The sequence below is a fragment of the Oryza sativa genome, chromosome 12 (assembly GCF_034140825.1).
Source record: "Oryza sativa Japonica Group chromosome 12, ASM3414082v1".
NCBI lineage: Eukaryota > Viridiplantae > Streptophyta > Magnoliopsida > Poales > Poaceae > Oryza > Oryza sativa.
The window spans coordinates 27016214-27043671 of NC_089046.1; the positions used below are offsets into that span (position 1 = coordinate 27016214).

The 27458-nt window shown below is 45.0% G+C and overlaps 4 protein-coding genes across 4 annotated transcripts; 1 reads left to right on the plus strand and 3 right to left on the minus strand.

Annotated features, from left to right (window-relative positions):
- Window positions 1-443: 443 nt before the first annotated feature.
- On the minus strand, window positions 444-6414 carry LOC4352807 (K(+) efflux antiporter 3, chloroplastic). Its single transcript, NM_001404743.1, has 18 exons — window positions 5933-6414; window positions 5724-5825; window positions 5501-5581; window positions 5073-5174; window positions 4688-4765; window positions 4299-4367; window positions 4128-4178; window positions 3512-3625; window positions 3328-3429; window positions 3103-3237; window positions 2655-2836; window positions 2432-2567; window positions 2278-2349; window positions 2046-2147; window positions 1791-1952; window positions 1565-1654; window positions 1316-1477; window positions 444-1216 (listed from the first exon to the last, which is right to left on the minus strand). The coding sequence occupies exons 1-18, from the start codon at window positions 6290-6292 to the stop codon at window positions 941-943; spliced, it is 2376 nt and encodes a 791-aa protein (NP_001391672.1). The 5' UTR covers window positions 6293-6414; the 3' UTR covers window positions 444-940.
- Window positions 6415-7034: 620 nt separating this feature from the next.
- Window positions 7035-16075, minus strand: LOC4352808 (serine/threonine-protein phosphatase BSL2 homolog). The gene is made up of 21 exons (NM_001404742.1): window positions 15296-16075; window positions 14307-14367; window positions 14058-14136; window positions 13897-13976; window positions 13719-13813; window positions 13518-13617; window positions 12925-12994; window positions 12244-12345; window positions 12058-12139; window positions 11471-11650; window positions 10696-10969; window positions 10321-10564; window positions 9949-10119; window positions 9502-9740; window positions 9111-9195; window positions 8915-9013; window positions 8635-8834; window positions 8471-8546; window positions 8244-8379; window positions 8018-8157; window positions 7035-7920 (listed from the first exon to the last, which is right to left on the minus strand). The coding sequence occupies exons 1-21, from the start codon at window positions 15723-15725 to the stop codon at window positions 7834-7836; spliced, it is 3030 nt and encodes a 1009-aa protein (NP_001391671.1). The 5' UTR covers window positions 15726-16075; the 3' UTR covers window positions 7035-7833.
- Window positions 16076-20149: 4074 nt separating this feature from the next.
- On the plus strand, window positions 20150-22473 carry LOC9270407 (uncharacterized). Its single transcript, XM_015764113.3, has 3 exons — window positions 20150-20934; window positions 21594-21683; window positions 21796-22473. Exons 1-3 carry the CDS (start codon window positions 20217-20219, stop codon window positions 22269-22271), a joined length of 1284 nt encoding a protein of 427 aa, XP_015619599.1. The 5' UTR covers window positions 20150-20216; the 3' UTR covers window positions 22272-22473.
- A 1190-nt stretch (window positions 22474-23663) lies between these two features.
- LOC136354611 (uncharacterized) lies at window positions 23664-27325 on the minus strand. The gene is made up of 4 exons (XM_066306114.1): window positions 25154-27325; window positions 23958-24566; window positions 23799-23898; window positions 23664-23668 (listed from the first exon to the last, which is right to left on the minus strand). Exons 1-4 carry the CDS (start codon window positions 27323-27325, stop codon window positions 23664-23666), a joined length of 2886 nt encoding a protein of 961 aa, XP_066162211.1.
- Window positions 27326-27458: the final 133 nt, after the last annotated feature.

The following is a 27458-nucleotide window of genomic DNA, read 5'->3' on the forward strand; positions in this document are numbered from 1 at the left end:
CTTATAAACTTTATACATATAACATTTATACTTATAAACTTGAAACGAATTTAGCAGTGTGTTAGTCCAGCCAAAACAAAAAGTTTATACATAGAATTTTATAACAAATTAGTAAAAAAAATATACGTAGGTGTTTTAAGCATATATGCATTACAAATTTTACTATATCTAAGATTTATAGTCAGATTTTTTTTCTCTTTTTTTGGATGGAGGGTGCAGGCTCATGGTGCAAGTACCATGTCAATGTGAATGATTGTGACCAGCTCAGGTGTAAATCATATCCTAGAGTTAATTGGACCAATTAACCACAGAAATCCGATGTTCGTACTCATTTATTTTAACCATTTTTAATGGTAGAAATTCTTTTTTTTCGTGAACGCGCAAAAGGATTGCACGTCAATATATTAGAATGGTAGAAATTCGACATATCACAAATCCACGATGACTGCAATACTATTTCTGTAATTCTCTGTGCGTACCTGAATTGGTACAGGAATTAATGTTCGGTCCGATATACGCTACAAATACAGCACAATTGTGTAAGGAATGTGCATCTATATATGCATATAGGTGTCGTCCTAACTGAACAAATTAAGGGTCCTGTAAAAAGTAAAAATGCTATTCTGAATTCTGGATGGTGATCCTTCAGTCTGGCACTCTGAGCTGCATCAGTAGGTATATGAGTATCAGGTTTGTCAGCTGAAATTTTTCTCTATCTGCAGCATGATTTAGGATTGAGTGACATATAATCCAGTGATCATATGCCCTTCACTGATAACCATCAATCCAGTCCTCAGAAATATATGCTGCATGTAAGCTATAGGCATATGTCCAATTGCAAGAGAAGTGCCAGGTCTGAACTTCTGCTCTGCCTGGCTACCATTCTATGGGCTTGATCCTAGAAGTGGAAGTTTAGTATCTTGGTTCTTTACTAGTGGCGCTATACAGATTGGTCGATCATTTCCTTGCTTGAATTGGAGGCTTCGCTTTCGTCATCACTAGCTTCCAAGAGACAATATTTGACACCATCTTCAGAATCTATGTTGTTGAAGTCATATCCAGTCTGGTCATTTTCCCCTGTAGTTTCGGGTATTCGGTCCTCTAGAGTTGCTTCAATTAGTGGTATGTTTGGGCGACTACTTAGCCTTAGTGAATCCTCCTGGGCTATCATTCTTGAACCATTCCCATTGCGCTCAACCAAGTCTGATATTCTTATCTGCAACAAAATATTTAGCTTATATGACGAAATCAAGTTTCAATAATTAGAAAGTTTTAAAAGAACTTCGGAAAGGTGGGGAGGATTAATTCCAGAAACCTCAAGTGGCTTCATGATATCAATTTCTCGATTTTCGATGTTGTTGAGTGCTTCCTGAGCTTGTAACTCCATTGAGTCTCTCACAAGCTTACTAAAGAAGGATACATCATCAGACATGACACCCAGTCCTCTCAAAAGCATCGAGCCTAGTTGCAAGCTAGTCTGCAGAAAGATATAAAACAAGAGGGGAAATGTTCATGTACAATTGTCATTTCATAATACTGAACGACAAATTTGTTTCAAAATTACCTCAGCGTTTTCCAGAACAACTTCTGTTGCACCTGCTTTCTTTAGATCTAACAAATGTGACATGTCTTGAGCCCTTGCATACATTGGAACCTGATAAAACAAATGAGTATTATCACCAGAGCATTCACTCGTTGTACAATGAATATCTAATATTTTTTGTCAACCTGAAAACTAAATCCTGGTATTCTCCTAAATCATGAAAAGGTTTTACTATAAAATTGCTTACGCCAGGAAAAGCTTGCCGCAATCTGTTGACAGCCTCAATTGTCTTTTCCTTTCCAGTATACATGACCATGACAGCTTTCGGAGAAGATACGCCGGCAGATTGCAGAACAAGAGGGCGTGAACCATCTCCATATAGCACTGGAAAGCCTGATTTTCTAGCTGACTATTAGGGAGTGAACACACACGGTTAGCTGAGTACATTAACATTAAGAAAAACACATCAACTTCTATACCAAAATATTCATTTATTTCCAACCTTTACGACAGCAGGATTTAGATCAAATGCAACATATGGCCAACCTTCCGCATCTTTGTCAAGCCCAAAAGATAATGGTGCAGACAAAAACTTTGCAAGGACCTGCCAAAAAAAATGATTCTATTGACCAGCTCCCACAAGAAAGGAAAATTTTCCATTATTTTTAATTAACAAAAAATGGGAGAGGATCCTGGTATCAAATAAATGAAGGAAAAAATATTGTGCAAGATACCTTTCCCATTTCTCCAAAACCAAGAATCACAATAGGTTCAGTGGCATCATAATTCACCATCTCAGCTGGTTTCTGTAAAAGATCATCTTAAGAGCTGACTGCATAAACTACAACTATGCTCACTATAGATGTATAGATAATTGTTTGTACATACTTCTTTTGTTTCTGATTTCTCATCGATGATCCCTGCTGCCCTTCTTCCAATTTCATTGAGTAATGGAGTTAGCGCCATAGACAGTACAACAACAATGATGAGCAGTTTATTCAACTCAAGTGGTAGGACACCAAGCCTGTTTCAGCAACGATAGCTGATGAAATCCGAAAAGTACATGATAAAGCAGGAAAGAAACAAAAATAAGGAGTGTATAATCACTGACCTGTTTGCCAACGAAAACACCACAAAACCAAATTCTCCTCCTTGAGAAAGCAGCAATCCTATCCTTACGCTTTCTTGAAGAGTTAGCCCAACTCTTGGGCCTATTGCAGTAATTATCAATGTCTTGATTGCAATAAGGCCTCCCAACAGTGACAGAACATTAGGCCACTCCCGGATGAGAAGCTACATACACATGGGCCAAAAACTTGAGATAGGTTGAAGGAATATTCGGCGATGTTTTGTCAAAGAAAGAAAAACAGTAAAACACATCAATGCCACTGTCAACAACTGCCTGAAAGTTGCAGTAGATGCAACTAGACGTGCATGCATTTACATACTTCCAATACATATTTCTCATTTAAGTGATATGAAGTAATGTTCACCAAAACAGATCATGGCTCAGTCATTTAACTCATTGCTCATGTGAAAAGGAGGTAAACAGTTAATACCTCCATGTCAATAGAAGTTCCTGTAGTCACAAAGAACAACCCAAGCAGCAAACCTCTGAATGGCCTTATGTCAGCTTCAATTTGGGTACGGAAATTTGTCTCTGCAAGAATGGCCCCAGCCAGAAATGCACCTAACTACACATATGTTTAACAAGAGCACATCAGAAAGACAGGAAAATCATAAACTAAACGTGACTATCACTTCAAAATGTTTTAATGACGTACTGTATCACTAAATCCCAACCATTGCGTGAGAAGGGATGTTCCTGAAACCGTAAGAAGACAGAGTGCAACAAATGCTTCTGAGCTCCTTGACTCTGCAACAAACTGCATGAAGGTTCATTCAATATTCACTGTAAGATAGAGATTTGATTTTATAAATGTATTAAAAAGGTACAAAGTAACAGACCTCGAAGATGCGTCTGATGAGGTATTTCCCTCCAAGGGAAAGTAGGCCAAGTCCACCGAGTGCTTTTAGACTTTCAGCTAATAACATTGGCCACACACTTTGCTCCACCACATTCTGCAACAAAGTGTGTAGTAAGCATTGATTTGTAATATACAAAACACAAGGTAATATTTTGTGATAGAGTAGTTGACCAAGTCGAAGAGCATAGGGACTATTTGATAATCAATTGCTTATTATACTCCATATCAACCTTTGTGATACTATATTCATTTGCCAAACAAAAACAATATCTTTTTCTTTTTGAGCGAAAACAGCAGGAGCTCTGCTAATGCATTAGAGGAGTAAAAAGGAGTTTAAAGTACAAAATAAAATGGGAGCAATTGGCTCAACCAGCACAAGAGCCACTCAGCGGATTACTAATAGCACTAGAACTCAGGGTAAGCGAGAGATACAGAAGACAAAAAAAATCTCATTAAAGCAAGGTGCTACAACAAGCATAATCTCCAAAGGCACTATACAAGTCCTAAAGTCAAATTAGATCCAAGTGTGCAGGTCTGTATTTTGCACAGGAACTTTCATGTAGGCTGATTATCATCAGTGCTGACCTTTTGCGTACCTGACTCTCTAGCACAGGGAGTATGACCAAGAGAGGAACAACAGCAATATCCTGTGAAGTATCAGCAAAAGACATCCAGGAATTAATGGAGCATACACCACTAGAAAGAAACTTTTCTATTAAGGGCCAGTTCAGTGAAGAAAAAGAAGAGGGCTAGATTCAGCTAATCACCTGCAGGAGGAGGATTCCCAGTGTAGCTGAGCCAAATCTTGTTGGGAGTTCACCTTTCTCAGCAAGAAGCTGCATATGACATCCAAAAACACTCCAAAAATCAATAATTATGTGTAAAGAGTGACAATACAACTACTGTAAGCAGGAAGTATTGCTTGAACAATTGTATAAATAAAAATAAGACCGTTTTATTTAAGTCAACCTAATAGTAAATGCCATGACAATTTGCAGCATAACACAAAGTAGATATGCTATAAATTTCACACCATGGAAAAGTTCAGTTCTTAAAAAAAAGCCTAATTATGCAAAATTGGTGTAAAAAGAAACTATGAATTTGCTTCAAAAACAAACTGCCAATACATTATACAGTCATTAGGCAGAATGCACACCTGAAGGACAAAAGCAGATGAGGATAGTGAGAGGGCAGCCCCAATTACTATTGCTTCATCAACGCTCCTGATATTCACCTGCAGATATCAGAACTAAATATAATGAGCAGCTGAGTTGGTCTTGAAAGGAAATCCTTAATCCTTGTTACAACAGAGTAAAGCATAATAATAATCCTATAATTAAGCAACTAAGGAAATTTCAAGCATCTTTCTGAAACTAGATCACAAGGAAGATGGCCTATACTTAAGCAACTAAGGAAATTTCAAGCATCTTTCTGATAGATAACAAGGAAGATTGTTTGCTCAACTAAAATAAAGTGAAACAAGTTATAATCTAGGTGTAGGGGTAGAGGTATTAAGATTTTCAATTCATACTGTATCTCACCAGATCAGGTCTTGAATCAAAGAGGAACTGCAAAATCTTGGTTCCAATAGCACCATTAGGAGGAAGCTCGAACGCCGTGAAAGCAAGGGTTGACAAAAGAACCTTCAAGATATTGAAGAGCATAAGGTCAGCCATCACAGAACTTTGTCGAAATCAATGAACAAACCAAAGTAATGTATTGAAAGAAACCAAATTCAATATAACTGTATCAGTGAAATGTCAAAAATCAAATATAACAATCTTAAAGAGCCCATTGTCTTGGACTAGGAGAACTAGATATGAACCTATGATTCTGAAATGTACAAAGTTGTACCATGTTGAGCAGAGATATTTCCAGTTCTAAATTACCAAGTGACATTTGATGATGATGATGATCACAAGCATAAAACCACAAGGAACTAGTAGCAAATTTGGGAGAGCATATATACCTGAGGCAAACCCATCCCAAAGGCGTATCTGGCAAGAGCCTTAAGGCGAGACAGTGAGAGCTCCAGCCCCATCTCAAACAACTGGAAAGCCAGAGACACCAATCAATCAATCAAATTAATGTATTATCCAGTTGCATTGTTTGTGATAGGATAAATGAGTAAATCATACAAAACCCTAGTGCAGAATGCAGAATGGTAACAAAAGAGTTAACAAAGAAGTTACCAGGAAGAGAATCCCCCACTCGGAGAGGAGCTTGACATCGGTGAGGTTCCTGATGAGGCCGAACTGGTTGAGCACGACGCCGGCGCAGAAGAAGCCAAGAATCTACGCCCCCAAAAATGGAGAAAAAGAAATGCAGTTTTGGGATCAGAAGGAGGCAATCGAGGAGGAGAGGGAGTGGGGAGGGGGGGGGCGGGGGAGAGATACTTCACTGGGCTGGCCTTGACGACGCGGAAGGCCGGGACGACCAGCACGGTGACGCCGAGGAAGGTGAGCGTGTCGAACCCCAGGTCGTTGATCACCTCCACCGCGCTCGCGATGTCCATCCCCGCCGCCGCGCGCACCCGGAGCGCCCTCCTACCCCGCCGCCACCACCTCCTCCTCCCCCTCCCCTCCGCCGACGACGCGGAGGCGCCCCCGATCATCCCCACCCGCAGCAACGCCGACGACGACGCGCCCCCGCACCACCGCCGCACGCACACCGACACCGACACGGGCGCAGAGCGGCTGCTCCCGACGACGACGTGGTGGTGGTGGTGCCGCGGGGCCGCCGCCGCCGCCGCGGCCGCCATGGAGCCAGAGTATGCAAGCCTACTACGTACCTACGTACTAGTGTAGTTGCTGCTGCTTGTTGGCGCGTACGAGGAGAGAGAGAGAGGAGAAGCTGAGGCCGCGAGTAGGCGCGCGCGTACGTGTTTATCGTGGGGAAGAAGAAGAAGAAGAAGAAGAAGAAGAAGAAGATAAGATGTTGAGGCGAGCGGCGCGCCGCGCGGGAGCGCCTCGGCCTCTCGATCGCTTTCTGCGTTTGCTTGCTTCCACGCTTCGCTTTCTTAGTTTTTTTTGTTTACTACTACTACTGGAGTAATAAACTCGTGTGGACTAGTGCACTGCAGCGTGTATATTTTTTGTTTTTTTGAACAAAGAGAGAGAGAGAGAGAGATGGGGAAATTTTTACGGGACATTGATATTTCAGAGGCAGTCGTGCCGGCCAACGAGTAAAAATGCAACATTCATGGTCTTCTTAACATCAAGTCATCAACCCGTTTATTTGGACTGAAAGGATGTATTGGCGATGGATTACACGATTTTGTGACAGTATTCATGACAATTATTTTATAAAAACTTTCAATATATAAATTTCTTATAATACTTGTTTAAAACATTTTTTTTAACTTTCTTTGTAATAGTCAATTTGTTTTTTTTTACATCGAACAATTATCACAGATCATTCATATATTCATCGTTCCATTCCACATTCAGCATGAAGTAACACATAAGCTAAGGCTTAATAACAAAGAGCTACCAAAAAGACCTCTAAATTAAGTTATAAAATTCAAATTTAGCCTGGCTCATATCCAAAGCTGAAAAAGATCAAACCCAAGATCATAGGAGTGTGGCACAAAGATGAAGATCAAAAATTGGACAGTACAATACAAGGCTGCTCTTACCACCCCTAACAAATCAAACAATCACCAACTTTGTTCACTACACAAAATTTTGACGACAAGGATAATATTGTACATCATGTCAGCACCAGAGACAGGTAGTATTACAAATGGGAGGAAGGCGTGATAACACAAATAGGTGAGACAGCTATTATACAACAACTAGATGGACCCCATCCAATAAGTTTACTCCTTTGGCCACTCCAATACTTTTCCAACATGGTAAAAACAAAATCTAGACACAGGAAAAGAATACCTAGTACAATAACCACTAGTTACACTATCCCTTCTGTTCCTCAAATCGGTTGACCAAAACACATACACCCCACTCACCTATCCGCTGGGGCATCATCTGAGTATATACAGGGGCGAAGCCTCGCAGGTAGGATCTTCCGATGAACGACCAAGAATATGTTCATTTACTTCTCATGATTTGGGAAAAGAAATTGGAGAGCGCTGTCGGTGGTGATTGGCGAAGTTTCTCCACCCTTGGTTCTTTCTGTAGCTTAGCTCTCCTCTGCAAACGACCTCCAAGTTGGCAATTGTTGTGGGCTAGCACGTCTCTTGAGCACAGATCGTCTGCCTCTGTGCAGAACGGATAAATGTAGCTTAGCCAGAACCCAATGATGAGGACTTGGAATGAATAAATTCAGCGCATGCCAAAGCTACTATATCCATGCAAGAGAGCCTCGGTCATTGTTTGCTGCTTGAGGGCGGCCCCTTGTTGGAGTTGGCGGCCTGTTGGCATTTAGTTCCTGATTTTAACACAAGATGGTGTTAGAACTTAGAAGCGTATAGACAGGAATACCCTATTGCAAATCCAAGAGCATCACATGATAAAAGAGGAGTTACCTGCATCCATGTGTCCTCAAGATGATGCTCTGGAGAGGTCTCGGGAGATGTAATGGCAGGCGGCAAAGGATGGATGAGTTTCGGAACTACTACAAGATCTCTTCCTAGAACCAAGATTGCACCCGCATTGTTTGCCGTACCTGCATACATATCATATTAAGTAACAGGACAATCAAACTTGAAGAGATAATCGCGAACAGACCAAGTCAGAATAGCATATCATTACCACAGTAATTTGTTGCTGAGAAGAGAGTGATTAGGTGACCTTGAGCAAAACGCTCAAAACCATCCATCACACACTCATGTGCTCGCACAATTAACTGTAAGTCATTGTTGTTGCAGAACTCCATAACACGATCCGGCTGCAGTTACAATACGTGTTATTTTGACAGAAACCACACGAACCAACAGGGAGAAAAGAGCTGGACACAACATTACACAGAGAATACTAACCCCAAAGGTAACAAGGCCTGGGCCACGGGCATTTGGTCTAAGTCCTTCAACACTATCATTTTCAGTTGGATCAGACCTTTTAAGATTTAAAAAATAGGTTATATCAGGGAAAAATAAAGAACAATCTTGCAATAGTAGTATCAAAGAGCTATTGAAATGCTGACCACAGAAGATCCATTAGAACAACCGAGCCTGCTTCCATGGTAATTGGTCTTTGAAGATTCTCAATTTGTTCAACATGATTGATAGACCGGCCAATACCACCATGCATACATATTATTTTCTTCTCTATTAGGGCAGCCAAAGGAAGCCAATTAAATAGCCTATTCATGCGATGCCAGGTCCAGATCCCATCACGCTCACCCTGTTTTTAGCAAAGAACAGTGATAAGCAAGAGATAAAAAACAGCCTAATAAGAATGTCAGAATGCAACATGGTCATTACCATTCGCTCTATGCACTCTATTCGGAACCCAAACAAAGCATTGATATCAGCGGCCTCATGATTCCCTCGAATCAAATGTACATTAAGAGGATATTCAACCTGAATTATAAGATCAATTGTTACATTTTTGAGAGAAAAAGAACTGTCTGCTGAAATAGCACTTTTTCAGGGTTCGCTCAGTTGTTCACAACTTTACCTTAAGTGCAAGGAGAAGAGTGATTGTCTCCAAACTATGCTGACCACGATCCACGTAATCTCCCAAGAAGAGGTAATCAATGTAACTGCAAAGTTTTTTGAACAAAAAAAACAAAAGGAAAACATATAAGTCAGGAAAGATCGATTGAAAATATCTCCTCTAACCGAACATTTTCTAACCCAAAGCCTATATACGCAAATCAAGAAGTTCAGATAAAGTATCAATAATATAACTGAAAATAAAACAACTTAACATAAAGTGTTCTAGAGGTTCTTTTTTGAAAAAAAAAAGGTTTTTCAGCTTTGTCATCCAATAAAATGCCATAAAAGTTCCCAAAATTGGAATGAATAAGTAAATGAATCAGGGCAGTTCAAAATCAGAAAATACTCACGCAATGTCTCCAGCTGTCGAAGGAGCACCGTACTCATCAAACAAGCGCATTAGGTCACCAAATTGACCGTGCAAATCACCAAATATCTTAATTGGAGCTTTAAGCTGTAGGACACTTGGTTCACTTGAAAATATTCTTTCCGCACTATCACATAGGTCTGCAATCTCATTGCAGTCCAAAAAGAACTGCCTTCGCACAGGGGGCTTCCAACCACGAGGTTTCAAGAGGGATGCAATTACCTGAATAATTTTGTCATCAAATAGAAATATGTGAGTACTTAATAGCACAATAGCATAGAAGTTTAAAGGCAAAGGTTATCATGACTTCCATTTATGCCCCCTGACAACAACACACACCAGTGTATGCCATTGCCTTAGTGTTTTAGCAGATAATCATGCAATTGTTTGCTGTTTTTTTTTGTCAAATTACATCTGCAAAGTAAGATACCTTTTTAGGTACACTATTAATAGACATTTGCCGATCTAGCAACTTCCTTGCTGCAGTTGCACTCTCAGGAGTGCCATAGATGACCCTTCTTCCTTCATTTTCAAACTGGTCAATTGAGAGCTGCCTAACCATGCCACCTAAGGCACCTCCGGTTTCTGCTGCTACCACAACCTACAAGAGCAAGAAAAAAATAAAGTTCACAATGCTGTAACTAACTTGAGCTAGGTTGTTCAGGGACAGCTTCTGTAATACAATATATTTCAACAGTAGAACAAGGAAAGATCATGATCTGGTTTTGAATTTATCAATTAACTAGAGAAGCAAATAAAGTAACGAATTAACTCGGTAAAACTAACTGCATTTTCTACTTACTGCTCTATGGTGTAACCGAACCCCAGGAGGTGGTGTTGAATTATTTGAAAGAGCATAGTCTGGTTTTATCAGGCTTGCATTTTGCTTCACACTTGGTGTGGCATCTGGAGACTGCTCCCTGTCAGGTGAATGCTCTGCCTCACCATTAACTTGCCGAGCTTTTACAGCAGCTAAAGTAGCACTGATTGCCTCAGCCTCTGCAGCAGATGCTTCAACCAAATAATCAACACCTTTGCTCATTCTCCTGTGCAAATCAAGACCAAAAGACACATTTCAGTGCATGTAGCTTCTACTCAATAGACTGATAGATATGCAAAAAAAATAAAATAAAATAAAATAAAAACTATCGGAACATGTCTACGAAATTTTACAAACCTTTGTCCCTGGATCACAGCGTTCTCAGGGCTAATATCAGTATACATGTCCCCATTAACGGGAGCAGCAACTGGAGTTCCAAGAACCACAGCTCCATCAGGAGATGTTATTGTAGCTGGCTGCCCTGTTTGTTCATCATTGTAGGCATACCTACCAGGTTCTCTTCCAGCTTGTATGTCAGAGGCTGCAGCAATTGCAGCTGCCTGATTTGCTGCATTTGTTGTTTCAGCAGCAGCAAGATCTTCGGCAACAAGAAGGTCATCTAGCAGCACACCTGGAGTAACAATAAAGGGAATTTAGAATTGCAACTATACAAAACTTAGCATCAACAAAAATATGAATATATCCTAATTTGAATAGGAGGCAATTTCGCTCTGATAACCCAAAGTCAACCCTCAAAAAAGTGATGCAAGTGTAAAAAGTTAGTTAACAGTTAGCTCCAGGAGTAGTTTTTCATTCAGATAAGGATATTGTAATAATACTAATGTTAATTGGAAATCCATTAAGCTGAAATCCGGATCACCTTAAAAACCTTTTGGATCTGCTATGTAAACATAGTCAATGCTAATTAAATTTGTACTGATATCTTAATATCCTAAATTCCTTATCTTCCCAGAAAGAATATACATGTTCCTCATCGGATAACATCTTTACTACTTAAAAAACGTGTGCTGCTGAATACAGCTGAACAGGACTCATAGGACAGCGGATCGCAATTCAAACATGAGAATTGGTGTCAGAAATCAGATGAGGCTAAGAAACTGAAGTGTCTTACCTCCCCGTAGACCTCCATAAACATATATCATATCACCAACTGCAGCAGCTGCATGCCTGCACCGTCGTGTAAGCTCTACAGAAGCATCACCGCCTGCAGCATCTGCACTATATCTTCCTGTCCTTGGAGTAGTAACTACTGATTTTGTATCACACCACACTCCAGCAGCAGTATCCAACACTGAAAAAGGGCAGCATGGCTTAAAAATAAGAACCTAGGGAAACAAGAAAATATACATGCATACTAAGACCAACTGGCCAATGCTTAAACTACCGACTGTGTTCCAGTATTATTCAGACCATTTACTTTTTTCAATAATACAAGATATATGAACTGCAGAGACAATCAATAACAGCATGCATCTTGTTCTCTGCTGATGAATTGTAAATGGGTAATTTAGCAAACAGAAAACAATATATTGAACTTAGTAATTGAAATAATTAATCATATATGGTCTTTATCCTACTTACAATCAAAAGAAATTGCTTGAAATGTTTCGAGTTGCCACAAAAGGTGGGAGATTTTTCAAAAGGATGCCACATGAACTAACAGGTGCAAAGTATACAAAGCAAATAATAGTAAGGAACCTGCAACACTTGAGGAGTCTTCAACCATGCGACCGCCTCCAAGGGCCCCTCCTGAGACATGAAGTCGTGCATTGACGAAAACCTAAAGAAACAAAAGGAAATAAAACATGACACAAACCATGCAGTGGGATCCATCTCAAGATGAAAAATAAAGAAAATTGAAGGGAAAGGATATTCACAACTCACAGCTGCATGTTGATATCTGGGTGATGGAGAGACACCAGGGGCGATTGCCCACTCCCAGCGTCCATCCCTGTGTTTTGCAAGGCCATATGCACTTGCTAGGGGCTGATGGTTTTAGCCCAAAAGAAAAGGAAAAACTACATAGTTAGCTTTGACAAATATGCTTGAGCCTTGGAGTAAAACAGTGTAGGACATACAAATAGAAGTCACTGCCTCTCCAAAATCGTAATTACCAAAAAGAAAAGTCCATATATATCCTTATTTCAATTCACCTACAAAATGCTAATCACTTACCATCTAATGAAAACTAATCGGTTGAATCCATATTCAGTTTCCAGCCCAGACGATTCTATTTTTTTTATTTGCAGGGCATGGCTTTACAAGTGAAATTGAACAAAACAGGCCTTTCAAGCATGCCATATGGATTCAGTGCACTTAACATCACAATTCCTCACTCATCCAAAGAAGCAGATGTAACATGAGAAAAAATAAATATGCTTTGTTGGCACAAGCATGCAATGCTTATAAATATCACTTACCAAAAAAGCTATATGAACCATTCTCGTGTTATGACTTCAGAGCAGATTCAAATCTAAAAACTAAGAACAGAGAATTTCAACCCTATATTCCTATTAGAACAAAATTTCCTCAGCAAAAGCTATTCACAAATAGAATGGTACTTACCACACTATTAGCATCCCTCCCACCACAGAGTAATAGAAGTCCATCAGAACGGGCACTTGCAGTTGCATACCTGAGCAACATTACCAGAGGCACAGACTATTAGAAGTATACAAAAACTATCTCAACTTCTAGCAATCTATTGAAAAGCGTAAGTGAAATTACAGAAAATAGCTAGTGGTGGGTTACCCTAGGATATTAGGTTTGACACTTTACTGTGTTCTGCATCCAAGTAGACTTAACGAAACACTTGTAGCTTGTTCTTAATTGGCAGTTGCTTTTGAACAAACTATCAATATTGAGTTGTAAATAACCAAAGTTTTCTGTAACTTCTTGGCCAACAAAAGAAAGTGGAGCCCTAAAAGTAGTCTAATGGTGCCAAAACAGGTTACTATATATGATATGGGCATCAAACAAAAGTACAATCACTGAAAGCTTCATTAGAAAATATAGGCATTATCATATGTTGGCTCATGGATGTAGCTGGGGAATCTTGCCAAGAAAATAGCAAGATTTAAACTCAACATCACCAAAGAACCTCGTTGATCTAGATTTCAAAGGGGAGATGTTTCCTTTTTTATTATCTGCACACTTACATGCATGGGGGTGGTCCTTCACCTTCTGGTTCAAGTTTCCTCCACTCATATGGCTTAGCTGCTGTATCAAGGGCCCACACATCAGCCAGGGGCCTCTTCCCTGAAACATTTATTCACTCTTAGTATCAACATCATTTGGGATGGAACAATATCTTAAGTAGCCAAAATCTAGGTTTCATAGGCACATAAGCAATCTCCTACCATCATTTCCACCGATTGTCAACAAGAAACGCTGCCCAACCAAAGCCATCACATGTCCATATCGAGGACCAGGGCCAGGCCCTTGAACCACCACTCTACATACAAGACATGATAATGCTCACTAGGGATAGCAGCAAAAGCATATTCTAAACCCAAACGAAATTAGAGCAGCAGCCACCTGTGCCATCGCGGTCGTTGTTGTGTAAGATCCAGAACATGAAGGTCTTCTGCAGATAAACCAGCAGGACCTATCCCACCCTGTAGTTGAGAGCAGGTTAGTGCTGGCCTGACGATAAAACTGACATAGCTACTACTCTAAGGCAAAAAGATTAAAGCTACCTGAATGACCACCATGGTGCCAACAGCAGTCGCTACATGTGCCGCTCTTGGTGAAGGAGGTTCACCAACTGGAGTAAGCCTGACAACATTTACTGTGGTCAATCAAATGTAGTAGTGCACAGAACTAACAAGTGCAATTGAGATAAAATTTCATGGGATCTAAAGAAAAACTTACACATGGCATCCAAGCATAATATCCAAAGGAATTAAAACATTTACTAAAAAAGGCTCTTACTAAAAAGAACATACCTGCTCCACTTATTCGATGAAACATCGTAGCAGTGCACATCCGCAGTAGCACCAGCAAGACCTGCAAGAAAGGAGATTGATAATTTTATGTAAGATCTTGTCAATTTTGCTGATTTGCCTATAAAGAAGATAAACTTTCCCTTTCATCACAAGCAAAACCTCCAACATTTCTAAGCTCAGTTTTGAAACAATACATTTGGCACCCGGTCTACCAAAACGTCTAATCCCCCAATAAGACTTGGAGAACCGGAATGCGTATAATAGCATTTCAGGCTTAACTTTTGAAACGGCATAGTTCACCTAATTAATTAACCCATACGCCTTAACCTAGGCCCTAGGGTATCCAAGGGCATCAGTACAGTCTAAGCACATAAATGTTTTTCCAATTTGAAACCTTTGAGTGCTTCTTCTAACATACAAAGACAATCATAATCCAAAGGAAACAACCAACAAACATTAAAAGGAACTGGTACTTCACCGCAACAGAAGTATGCGAGTATCGTTGTTCATTAAATAAATCTTGTGCCTCAAATCATAAAAGAGCACCATATTTGGCCCTCCAATTAACAGCATGTGCACATGAGTTACACTGCATATATTGTCATAACGTGCCACTCATAATCGCTTTCCTAACCAGGCAGAACATGAAAATCCCTCCCAGTACGAGTTTTTAACCTAATCCAGCCTACACTAGCAATACCACCATCAGCAGATGCTCCGAATTCTACCTCTAACTAAGACACTGAAACACCAGAGCTACAATCAACTCTAGCTGCTATCCCGAACAGTAAGTTATATCCCTAAATCAGTCGGTACGCGAACCAGCATATCACTCCAAAGTCCCGAGCAAGATTCAGTACAAACCCAAGTATTCCAACTCCCATGGAGTTTGGCTCTCGTCGACAGCAAACTAAACAATTAGCACGCCAACACCATCCCCCCAAACCATACATGAAAACAAGAGCAGCTGAGGTTTAAAAGGGCATTACGGATTCCGGCGCTCCCGGCCGAGGATGGCGGCGTGGCGGAGTTCCCCTCGAGCGCGGTGGCACCGCCGAAGAGGATCAGCCGCGGCCCCACGTACCCCGGCGCGCCCTCCTCCCCGACGGCCGGCACCGCGGTGAGCGTGTGGCCGCACCGGCACCCGGGCCCGTCCTCCTTCTTCTCCATCGCCGCGTTCACCACCGTGTACCCCGGCGCGGGCCTCGGGCCCGCCACCACCGCCGCCGACGCGGCGGCAGCGATAGCAGCAGCAGCGATAGGAGCAGCTCCCCCTCCTGCCCCCATAGCCGTCGGCGTCCCGGGCGCCGAGGGCGACGCCGAGGAGGTCTCGCTCCCGAACCCTCCTCCTCCTCCCCCCTGCGCCGCGGCGTCCGAGTCGGAGTCCGACTCCGTCGTCATCCTCGAGTCCACGTCCATCCCCCCCGCCCACTCCCTCCCTCCCCACTAGGGTTTCCAACCGCTCGAGATCTTCCTCCCCACCACGCAACACACACACAGAGAAGAAGCGAGAGAGCAAAAAAATCTCTTAGCTCCGCCTACTCCTCCCAACTCCTTGCCACTTGCGGCGAGGCCGCTGCCATCCCTCCTCCCCCCACCGAAACCCTAGGTAGAACACGCCACACCACCGGTCGTCGCCGCTTACGCCGCCGCAGCCGCCGCCGGCGAAGTGAGGGGGGGGATGGGATCGATCGAGGAGGCCCCTGGGAGATTTGGGATTTGGGGGGGAGCACGAGCTTGTCGCGGAGTGGTGGTGGCGAGAGTGGAAATAGGGGAGAGGTCAGGGACTGGACTGCGAAATGGTCGGGGACAGCGAGAAGGAGGAGGGACGCGTCGTCAGCGCTCAGCCAGCGCGTGTGGGAATTTTTGTAATTTTATTCGCTCACTTCGCACTGTCGCATGGGGCGCACACACACGCACCCAACTGACACACACAAGTTGGGGGCTTCGTTTGGTGGGAGTTTTCGTGTAGCCCCTTTGGGTTTAACCTTATTGCGTTTCGTCTTCGTCTCTTTTTTTTTCCTTTCTTTTGGATTTTATGAAGGCTTTCTCAACGAGGGAGTGGGTACTAGCGATAGTGACGATATGTTTGGGTTTTCCTTTTTTTACTTTTTGGACCATTTTAATTTTAAATTTACAATTAAATCATCCTAAAACTTATTTTCATGCCAATAAGATTGACGTGGCAGCATTATTTCGCCATGCCACTCTGGTCGCCCTGCCATCCATACTAGCGTGGCAAAATAAAATTGTCACACCAAACACAAGTGACGTGACAATGTTGTTTCGTCATGTCGGGCGGGGTGGTGCGACCCCCAAAGGTTCATATTTAGAAATAAAAATTGCAATGACCTATTTTTAAAATTAAAAAGTTCAAGAAAATAATATATATATATATATATATATATATGTTTGGATGTTTTGGATGAACATAATGCCTTCTTTTTAAAAAAAAACGAGTAAATTGCACTTTCGTCCACCTTTTATTACCTAAATTTCAATTTGTACCACCCTTAAACCTATATTTTCAATTTGGACCGGGTAAATTTACCATTGTTGTGGTTTGGATTACTATGAACAACTTTTCTCGTCATGTCTAACTTCTCTTTCGGCAAACATATGAACTACGCATAGAAGAGTTCAGCCATATACTAGAGCTAATGTGTTTAAGGTCGTTGATTGTACTTAAAAAAATAATCATTCGTGGTGGTCCAAATCGCAACAATGGCAAATTTATCCGGTCCAAAGTGAAAAGATATGTTTAAGGGTGGTCCAAAGTGAAACTTAGATAATAAAATGTGGTCCAAAGCGTAATTCACTCTAAAAAAATGATGATCATGCTGCTAATAAAAATTTGTTTTGAAATTCTTTTGTATTTTCAATACATATTTGCATATTTTGTTCGAGTATTATAGGTTTTATAGTCGTTGTATGGATCGAATTGGCTGGACACTGCATATTTTAACCGGTTTTCATTGTGTTCTAGAACTACGCGAGGGAATGTGAGTCTATGCTTCGAATCTTTTGGTCGAATCATTGAGTTGTTACAATATGTGTTATATACTTGGGTTGATGCCAGAGTACATTGATTTTGGTTTTCACTCTCTTTTAACTAAGCTTAAGAAGTGGGTTTGATGATAGGCACCTCAAGAGCAAGTACTATGGTCCACCACACATCAAGGCCATGTTTAAAATGTGGGAAGACAGAACGGTAAAATCAGTTGATTGAAAAACATAATGATTATAGATAAACAGGCGTTTGGAACATATAACTTATAATAGTTGCAGTAGCACTTAATCTCTCTCTAACAACACCTTATCCGCTATAAAGCGAGAGATAAGGGGATGGTTTCGCAGACACTTTTATCATGATGTTATATATTTAAATTCCAATTTTAGCCCTACACAAATTCTACTTCACATACAATCGGATGTAGTATAATAAAATCAGATCCATTAGATCTAAAGAAATAGACGGCTCCCAATCATTAGAGGGGTACCTTCAAAATATCATTTGTAAAAGGTTGGTGCCGCGGCGTCGAAAGGGTTTGAGGCTCATTATGAGGATGTAAGGATGGAATTGGAGATATATGAGTGTTACCGGGATCAGTTTGAGATCTCATTTACTCGTAGCTTTTGCTTTTTTTCAGATTGAGATATAGCATTAGTGTATGATTAATTAAGTGCGACTAATTGTTAAACTTGAAAAATGAGTTCATTTATTTTTTAAAGAATATTTTGTATAAAAGGTTTTTTTTTAAAAAGAACCGTTAGCCGTTTGAGAAGCACGCTCAAGATAGTGAGTTGGAGTTTATAACCCACCCAATCTTAAAATGCACTTGGAAGACATAGTTGATCAGGCTTGAGTTATATGTTGATCGAATGGCAGTGGATAGAAGCGATGACGTCGTTGGCAGATCCAAGGGCGCTGATCGATGGGAGCCACAAAAGTACCAACGCTTTATTCTAGTATCACAACACCTGGTAAAAGTGTACCTATGTATATGCATGTAGTTTAAATAGTTACATAAAAAAATTATAAAATTTGATAAGATAGACTATGATAATATAAGACACTATATAAACATATAAGTCTAAAATCGATCTACACATGAAGAAACAAAAATAATAAAATTTATCTCTACTGTATGGGTACTTTTTGCTATCTGATTTTATTATTTTTGTTTCTCTAGTTATAGATCAAATATAGTCTTGCATGTTTGTGTATAGACGATTGATGTTACTAATTTTTTTTAAAAAAAATAACTATTTGAGTCGCATACAAATAATAGTTGACATAGCACTTAGGTGTAGAAAATCATTGTCCACGACATATGTTTAAGTTACATTGTCATCCTGTATAAAAGCTCGTCGGGGAGGTGATGCGGCATCACCGTTGTCCCCGTTTTCTTCGTGCACGAAGCACGCCGATCGATGTGACTTAAGCGGATGATGATTGTTTCATTCCTTTTAGGCTGTGTGTTAGTTCGTGTGCTAAAAATTTTTTAAGTATACAGACACACATTTGAAGTATTAAACATAGACTAATAACAAAACAAATTATAGATTCTGCCTGTAAACTACGAGACGAATCTATTAAGCCTAATTAATCCATCGTTAGCAAATATTTACTGTAGTCTCACATTATCAAATCATAGTGTAATTGAGCTCAAAAGATTCGTCTTGCGATTTACATACAAACTGTGCAATTGGTTTTTTTTCGTCCACATTTAATGCTCCATGCATGTGTCCAAACATTTGATGTGACGGGAAAGTCGAAAGTTTAAAGAAAAAAGTTTGAATCTAAACACGGACTTAGATGATGGCCCAAGTAAGCCGTCAGAGTGACTACGGAGTCCAGCCCTCCCCTGCTCTCCAGGATTTATGATTCTGCCACTTTCCTTCTACATGCTCCCTCTATTAAAAAAAAACTCAACCTAATCTCTCATAGGACAGTGAATTTGGACAAGCCTGACCTCTCTTAGGCTAAGTTTTTTTAGACAGAGGGAGTAATCCTGTATATGCCACGGGCGCTCACCACTATAGATGGCCATAAGGCCCACCCAGCACGGCCTGGCCTGGCCCAGGCACAGGCACAGGCTAGGCACTTCGGGCCATGCCATGCCTGTCCATGGGCTGCACCTCAGCCCTCGAGGCACGGGAAACCCATCGTGTCTTTTTTTGAAATAAGTATATTTCCCTCCTTCCTCTTTGAGTAGTGCTATATAATACGTCTATTTTTTCTCCCTATTTTTATGTCATGCCTGACATATGGTTGAAAATAAGTTTGTTTCGTATTTCTAAAATTCGTGCCGGCCTAGCGTGCCGAGGTAGCAGCTCATAGACAACACGACTGTTGGGCCAGGCCAACTCACCGAGCCTTGAGTCGGGCCGTTGGGCCTGGTACCATATGACCATCTATGATCATCGCGACAGACGACAACGAGATGATCGAGGAGAGGCCGGCGTACCGCGTACGTGCCGTGGTACGTATTACTGTAGCCACCGCCTCTCCAGGTTAGCGGCCGCAGGCCGCAGCAACGACCGAAGTTGATGCACTGCACGCTGCGCCATGGCGCGCCCAGCCAGGTAGCCCGCAGCCCAGCACACAACACGCACGCGGTCATGTACTAACCCCCATCCATCCGTACACCGGACCGGACCATACGCAACGCAACGCACGCAGCACACACGGATCGATCGGCTCATACAAACGTAGGAATTTTTTTTTTTTTCAAATTGTTCCATCCCCTTCCTCTCTCCCCTCGCCACGCGCACGCCGCCCCGGCGCCCCGCCCCGCCTATATAATTCTTCCCACGGCCACACACACACGCGCACGCAACCCGCCACCACCACCACCACCACCTCTCCTCCTTCTCGCCTCGCCTCGCCTCGCCGCCGGTAGAGCCATGGATTCGGCGGCCAGGCTCCTACTCCTTCTTCCGCTCCTCCTCCTCCGCATCTCCCTCGCCGCTGCTTCCCCCAACGCTCCGCTCGCTGTTGCTCTGGTTGAGGTTCGCTCGGCGGCGGCGTTCGACCGCGCGCGGCCACCGACGCCATGCACCGCGCCATCCTCGCCGGGAAGGATCACCACTGCGCCAAGTCGCGGCAGGTTGGCGGGGAGCGCGGCGGGAACGGGGAGCGCGGCGACGGCTGGTAGTGGCGGCGACGCTGAGGCCGCCAACGCGACGCGGACTACATCGGACGCGGCGACGGGGAGCGACAAGGCCGCGAGGAACAACCCGACGACGACGACGACGACGACGGCCGCGACGACGACGACGACGACGGGTGGCGACGACGCTGCGGCACCTGCGCCTCCTCCTTCCCCGGGCAAGGCGTTCTCGACCACCAGTGACACCACGAGTGCGAGCGCGACCGGTACCGCAGCCTCCGCATCGGTGGGAGCAGGGAGCGTCGCCCACGAGTCCTCAAGCCGCTGCGCCACGTTCGCCGAGCAGCGCGCGCCCACGACGAACAAACCTACGAGCCGAGCGCCATCGGCAGCTGTCCGCGACGACGGCTACGCTACACCAGCCACCGCGCCCGTGGGAGCTGTCCACGACGCCGGCGACGCCACACCAGCCGCCGCGCCCGTGGGGACCGCCATGAATACGGCACAGAGAGGTGAGTCCCCGCTTCTACTTGTCTCCTCCTCGCCGTGGTGAGCGATTGGTTTTATTTTCTACGTTAATAATCAATCTGGACGTATTTGATTTTTAATTGCCAACTGTGTTCAGTTTTAATTCATTCCCGCATCTAACTTTGTAGTAGCACGATTTGTTCTTATGCTGTAGTGCAGATTAGTATGAGTACGTTAGAAATAGTATCAGTGTCTGAATGTGAATCTTGTGTGGGCGATGACGGTGCAGTGTTCTTAATTTGTCTGAAAAAAACTGGTGGATGCGGCATTGATTGATGCTACCAATTGGTGTTTAAGTTGTTCATTCTGGCATCAACTTAGTAGCTAGTTAGTAGTGCAATTTGTCTCACACGCTGCAATGCAGATTCAGTTTAATTAGCACTGTCAAGATATATAGAAAAACGGTGTCAATACTGTACTGTACACCCCTTGCCTGCTTATATCGATGAATCGATCAATGGGTTGCTGGGTCAAAGTTAAAACTGCAACAACACACACAGTGCATTTGATTGGATATATAGGAACTTGTTTGCATGAACTGGTTTACAAATGCAATGTTTGATGTGGGAGTATTCTAGCTAGTATACGTGTTGTTTTCACTGGTGTACTGCTACTAGTCAATTTGATGAAGTGATCGATGCAGGTGCGAATACTTCGCTGGGAGTGATTCGGGAAGCTCCAACTATGATGTTGATATTCGCTGCTGCTCTACTCACATTGGTTGTTATCAGAGGTAATTAAAGAAAACAAACGACGACGTCGTTAATTGAACTTGCTGTTATACTGTAGTACAAAATAAGCAGTGATCAAAGGGTTAAACTGAGGATTTCGCCATTCTCATTCAGGTGGCAGGAGGATGGGGGCAGGAGGTCAGAATCAGCGGGGTGATGAGGAGGAAGATCAGACTAAGTGTCTTGTCTGCAAATTCGAGGATCCCGTGTTCCGCCTCGCCTGCTGCAACAAGGTCCTCTGCAACCTCTGTCTCAGGGATTTTGTCAGGACAATGCATGGTGAGTGCACCCGCGGCCTCAGCGCCGGCTGCATCCTCTCCCTGCGGCCCCCGGAGAGCTTGCCGGTGGGTGTTGATCTCAATCGGGCTACTCCCTATCAGCATGTTCCCGAGTTCCCTCCCTGGTATTTCTCGTCGGCGGTGAAGAAGAATAGCAGGGTACATCTGTTCTACTACAACGTCAAGGAGCTGGAGGAAGGCAGAGAGCCTACGGTCACGGAGGTCATCCATGTCTTGTACCCTCCTCCCGCCCCCATGTCACCGCCGATCGTCACGGTCTCTGCTACCAAGAGACCATTCTGGGAGCTCTAGGCAGTACATGCGTACGAGAGTAGCATAGCAGCCATCCCATGCTCAGACTTCTGGCTTTGCCCCTACATTAGCACTACACTCACTTGTGAAGTTGTGAATTTGCCAAGTCACCTCTCTCCATGATTGATTCACAAATGATAAACCCATCAGCATGATATTGTCTGGGATTATTACTTTTGATATGTTTTGATCAGCGGATGAACAAAACAAGATCGTTTGCTTCAGAAAAAGTTAGTCCCAGATTTCCTTTTTTTTCCCCCTTTTGATATGTGTTTTCAACCACAATGTGTGGTTAGAACGCGCGTATACAATGATTTTCAACCAAATCGCCCTAAATGATGAGCAAGTTGTCATAAACCAAACAGTAAATTGCATTGATGACGCAATCTAGTGCATATATTTATAAAACGTTCGTTTTGGTGCACAAACTTATCTAGCGCGTGTGAACCAAGGTCAAAAGAATACCCTATAGCTAATCTTGTTGATTTAGGTGTTGATTAGGATAATACGTAAACATATCTCCCATAATGTTGCTATTTAGATACACATCTCCTTCAATAAAAGAATAGAATAGAATGACGCATAATGATTGTAGAGATAAAATAAAATAAAAAACTGAGCAACGATACCAGTTAGAAAGATACCAAATTCATCGTTTCAACGACGAAAGATATAAATACAGCTTGTGTTATGCATACTTTTACTAACATCAACTTATTACTACACCTATGCGTCCTAGTAAACATCAACTTAGTAAATTAACCTTTGCTAAGCCATTTTACATCTAGTTTGTATGAACTAGTCAACTAGATAAGTTATGTACCAAAACAAGTGTTTTACAAGGGCATGTACTAAATTATAGTAACATAATAAATTTGTGTACCACCAATACAATTCATTGTCATTCGTTTCTTCTAATATATCTTTTTTTAAGATAATGGAAGCTTTATTAACACACAGTGAAATACACCAAGATGATACATTTCAACTGAGTCCACCCCCGATCTCTGTATAAAATACACACAGCCAAAAAAACATGACCTAAGAAGACTTCCCCATCACAGAACACAGAAAATAGTGGCTATCAATCTGTAGACTAGATCACCACGCATGCTCCTGGGTAAAAAACTCCCGTGCCACATGGTCCAAACGTTGTGATACCACTACAATAGTATCCCGAAGTCCCGGTTTGTGGAGGATAGCCCTAGCAAATCTTCCACCGTCGTAGTTTCAAAAAGAATATTCCTAGAATATTTATCACACAGAAAATTTTATTTGCCATCTAAGTGGACATACACTTGCTTTATATGTAAACTAAAAAGTCATATTTTTTTTTATAAAAAAGGTTGTTAAGATAGATTATGATACACTCCACAACATGTAAGTTCAAAATTAACCTACACACATAGAAGCAAAAATAACAAATAAGACAATTAAAAATGTGTTGAGGTTCATTATTTTTGTTTCTATCAATATATGACGAATTTAACTTACTAAAGTGAAATATCACAAGTTGATCTATCTTACCAGTTCGTTTTTCAACTTTTTTTCTTGACTTTTTAGTCGGTATGCATAAATTGAATGTATATCCACTTGGATGACGAACAATCACTTCCTTATCACACAACTGATAAAATAGTGCCAATTGAAAGAGTATAGAAAAAATATTTTTCAAATTTCCCTTACATTTGAAATTGGGTTAATTGGATCCATGCCACTACAACTTTGACAAATTAAAAAAATGCCACTGAAAAATTCTAAAATTGGAACCATGCCACTCCCGTCGCTTTTTTCGTCCTCCTCTCTCACGCCGTCCTCATCCTGTCGTCGCCACCGTACCACGTCTTCTTCGCCCCCAACGCCACCGTACCACGTCGGCCTCGCCTTCTCCCCGCCAGCGAGGGTCACCGCCGCCGCTGCTCCTCCCCGTCCTCTCCCCGCACGGACTGTGCCGCCGCTGCTACTCCCGCTCCGGAGAGCAACCAACCGGCGAGCAGCGTCACGGGGATCCCCGTCTCCTCCTCTAGATCCGACGCCGCTGGCACCGCCGCCGCTCCTCCCCATGCTCTTGTCATCGTCGTCGTCCGCCACGGCCATCTCCGGTGAGCACCTCGGGATCCCTGTCTCCTCCTCCAGATCCGGCGCTACCGGCATTGCCGATGAGGGCCGCTGCCGCTGCTCCTCTCCCATGCTCTTGTTGTTGTCGCCCGCTGCTCCTCTGCCGCGGCACCTCATGCTAGCGCTTTCCCTCACATCCTCCCTCGCCGTTCGGCCTGACAACGGCGACCTCAGGGTCTGCGACGCATGCGGCGACAACGTGTGTGGGCTCGTCTACCACTGCTTCGACCATCGGTGCTGACGCTGCCGCCGCCTCTTGCTTCATGGGAGGGGGATAAGAACGCTGTTTCACTGGGAGGAGGATGAAGCCGCCACCGCTTGCTTCACTGGGAGGTGGACGAGGACACCGTGAGAGGAGGATAGGATGAGGACGGAAAAAGTGACAGGAGTGGCATGGTTCCAACTTTAGAATTTTTTAGTGACATAGAGCCGATATGACGAATATTAGTGGCATTTTTTTAATTTGTCAAAGTTGCAGTGGCATGGATCCAATTAACCCTTTGAAATTTGTCTTGGGTCAATATGGGATTATACACTATATATACACACACACACAAGTGAACTCTCACAGTGAAATTTATCTTAACTAAACTATATAACAATAAAAATGTTAAAATAGACTTCACCCGTTACAACGCACGGGTATTTTTTCAGTCACTGCATAATCACCATATCCTACATTTCCGATCGTACGGACGAACCAAGCTATCCTCGCAGACGGCGGCGTTAATGAACTCGTCGTCGTCACCGGAACACGAGCACACCGTCTCCAGCGTCGTGCTCCGCGCGTCGTAGTACCCCAACGCCTTGCCGGCGTCGAGCAAGACGCGGCCGTCCCTGCCGTCGACGGCCATGGGCACCACCAGCTCCGCCGCCCTGGGCGAGAACGCCGGCCACCGCGCGAGGTCTATCACGTGCAGGGTCTCCCACTCGCCCTCATCTCCCGCGCTCTTCGCCCATATGCTCATCGTCTCCGTCTCGCGGCACGAGTGCGCCACGCAGAGCTTCCCGGCGAGCGTCGCCAGGACGGCGCCGCCGGCGTCCGGCAGCGCCGGCGGCGCCGGCATGGTGTCGAACGCCATTGTGGAGACGTCGAACACCAGGATGCCGAGGCGCCTCTGCTCCCCCATCCAGTGCATCTTGCCGGCGACGTGCACCGGCGGGACGCCGACGTCGGGAGGGATCGGCGGCCGCGACTCCGTGAGCTTGTACGGCCCAATGTCTCTCAGGCGCCACACCTGCACGGCGGCGCAATCCTCGCCGCCGGCGTAGGCGAGGCGGACGAGCACGTGCTCCTCCCTCGACGCGTCGTACCCCAGCCCGGCGCACCCGCGGCCGTCGTCCACCTCCGGTATCTTGGGAGGACACCGGCGAGGCGTCAGGAAGGAGAAGTTTCTGCCGGCGCCGGTGACCGGGTTGTGCACAATGTTCCTTTCGCCATTGACGTCCGTGACGAGGACGAGGCCATGGCATGCGTTGCGGACAACAGTTCTTGTACTCATCAATGGCGGCTTGCGGTTGGAGCACGACTCGAGAGGGACGAACACCAGAGAGTAGTAGTAGTACGAGCCGAGGCTGACATGGCAGCCGGCCGCGAAGCTCGCCATGGCCGTCTCCCTGGCGTGCGCGTTGTGCGACGCGGCGAAGCGGTCGGTCTCGATCATGGCGCGCCAGCTGCGGCAGACGAGCTTGAGCCGCCCGAGCTCGCGCGCCGGCAGCCGGCGCAGCACCAGCGCCACCGCCCGCGCGGCCGGCGGCGAGAAGAGGATGTCCTCGTACGGCCGCCCCGCCGACACGAGGCTCTCCTCGTACGGCACGAGCTGCGGTGTGCCGTCGCCGTGGCGCCGCCGGAGCTCCGGCGGCCCGGCGTGCCTTCGGAGTGTCCCGGAGGCGGCGTCGTACTCCGCCACCTCATGCTCCTCGGAGAGGAGGAGAACGCGGCGGTGGTCGTCGGTGAGGACGAGCGGTGTAACTTCTCTGTTCACCAAGAAGAAGTCGTTCGTCTCCGGCGACGTCGCGGACGTGGGATCGATGCGGCAGCGCAGCTCCCACGTCGCCGTCGAGTAGTCGGTGAGTAACCAGATGTCTAGAGATCTCTCCGACGAGAGGTACGCCGGGTAGACGCACAGGCATCCGGCGAGCTCGGTGATCATGAAGCCTTTCATGTCCGTCGTCCCCGGCGGCGGCGGGACGCGCCCGAACACCTCCGCCGCCATGGAAAACGACATGATGGCGTCAGCGTCGCCGACGCTTTTCGTCGTGATCCAGTGCAGGTGGCCTTGCGCGTAGACGGCGAGCTTGTTCATGTGGACGAGGTCCGGTGGCTTCGCCCCCGTCGCCGCCGGCCTCCAGTGTCCCGTCGAGGTTGCGGCGGCGATGTCGTAGACGTGACAGGCGGCGGGGTGGCCGTGGTGGTAGAGCAGGCGCACCGCCTTGTGCGTCCGGGTGCGCGCGTCGTAGCCGAGGCCGACGCTGGCGTAGTCCTCGCCGGGGCGCGGGTCGCCGGCCATGCGGCCGTCGGGGAGCGCCGCGACCTCGCCGGCGGACGGGTTGCAGACGAAGTAGAGCCGGGCGAAGATGGCGTGGAGGAGGAGGAGGCCGCGGCACGGGCGGCCGTAGGGGATAATGCGGCCGTTGCGCGTGCCGTGCGGGACGGCCATGAGCGGCGTCGTCGTCTCCGCCTCCGGCGACCACGCGTTGATCGTGTCGGCGGACGCCGATCTCGGCGGGATGCAGAGCTTGGGGCCCCCGCGGCGGTTGGCGAGGAGGAGGTGGTGGTCGACGAAGGCGTCGGTGGAGAGCGCGGCGGCCCAGGCGCGGGAGAGGCAGCGGCAGCGGAGCACCGACCGGGCCGGCATGCGCGCGAAGATGTCCTCGACGAGCTCGTCGGGGATATGGCGCGCCGGCGCCGCCGACGACTCCGGCGATGACGCCATCGTCGTCTTCGGCTGCATGCTGCGTGTAGGCCGCGGCGAGAGTCCGTCCGCGCGCGTATACGTATATATAGGCCGGCAGGCATATGCTCCAATTGTACGTGTCGGACTCGGATCGGAGCACATGCTGACGCTT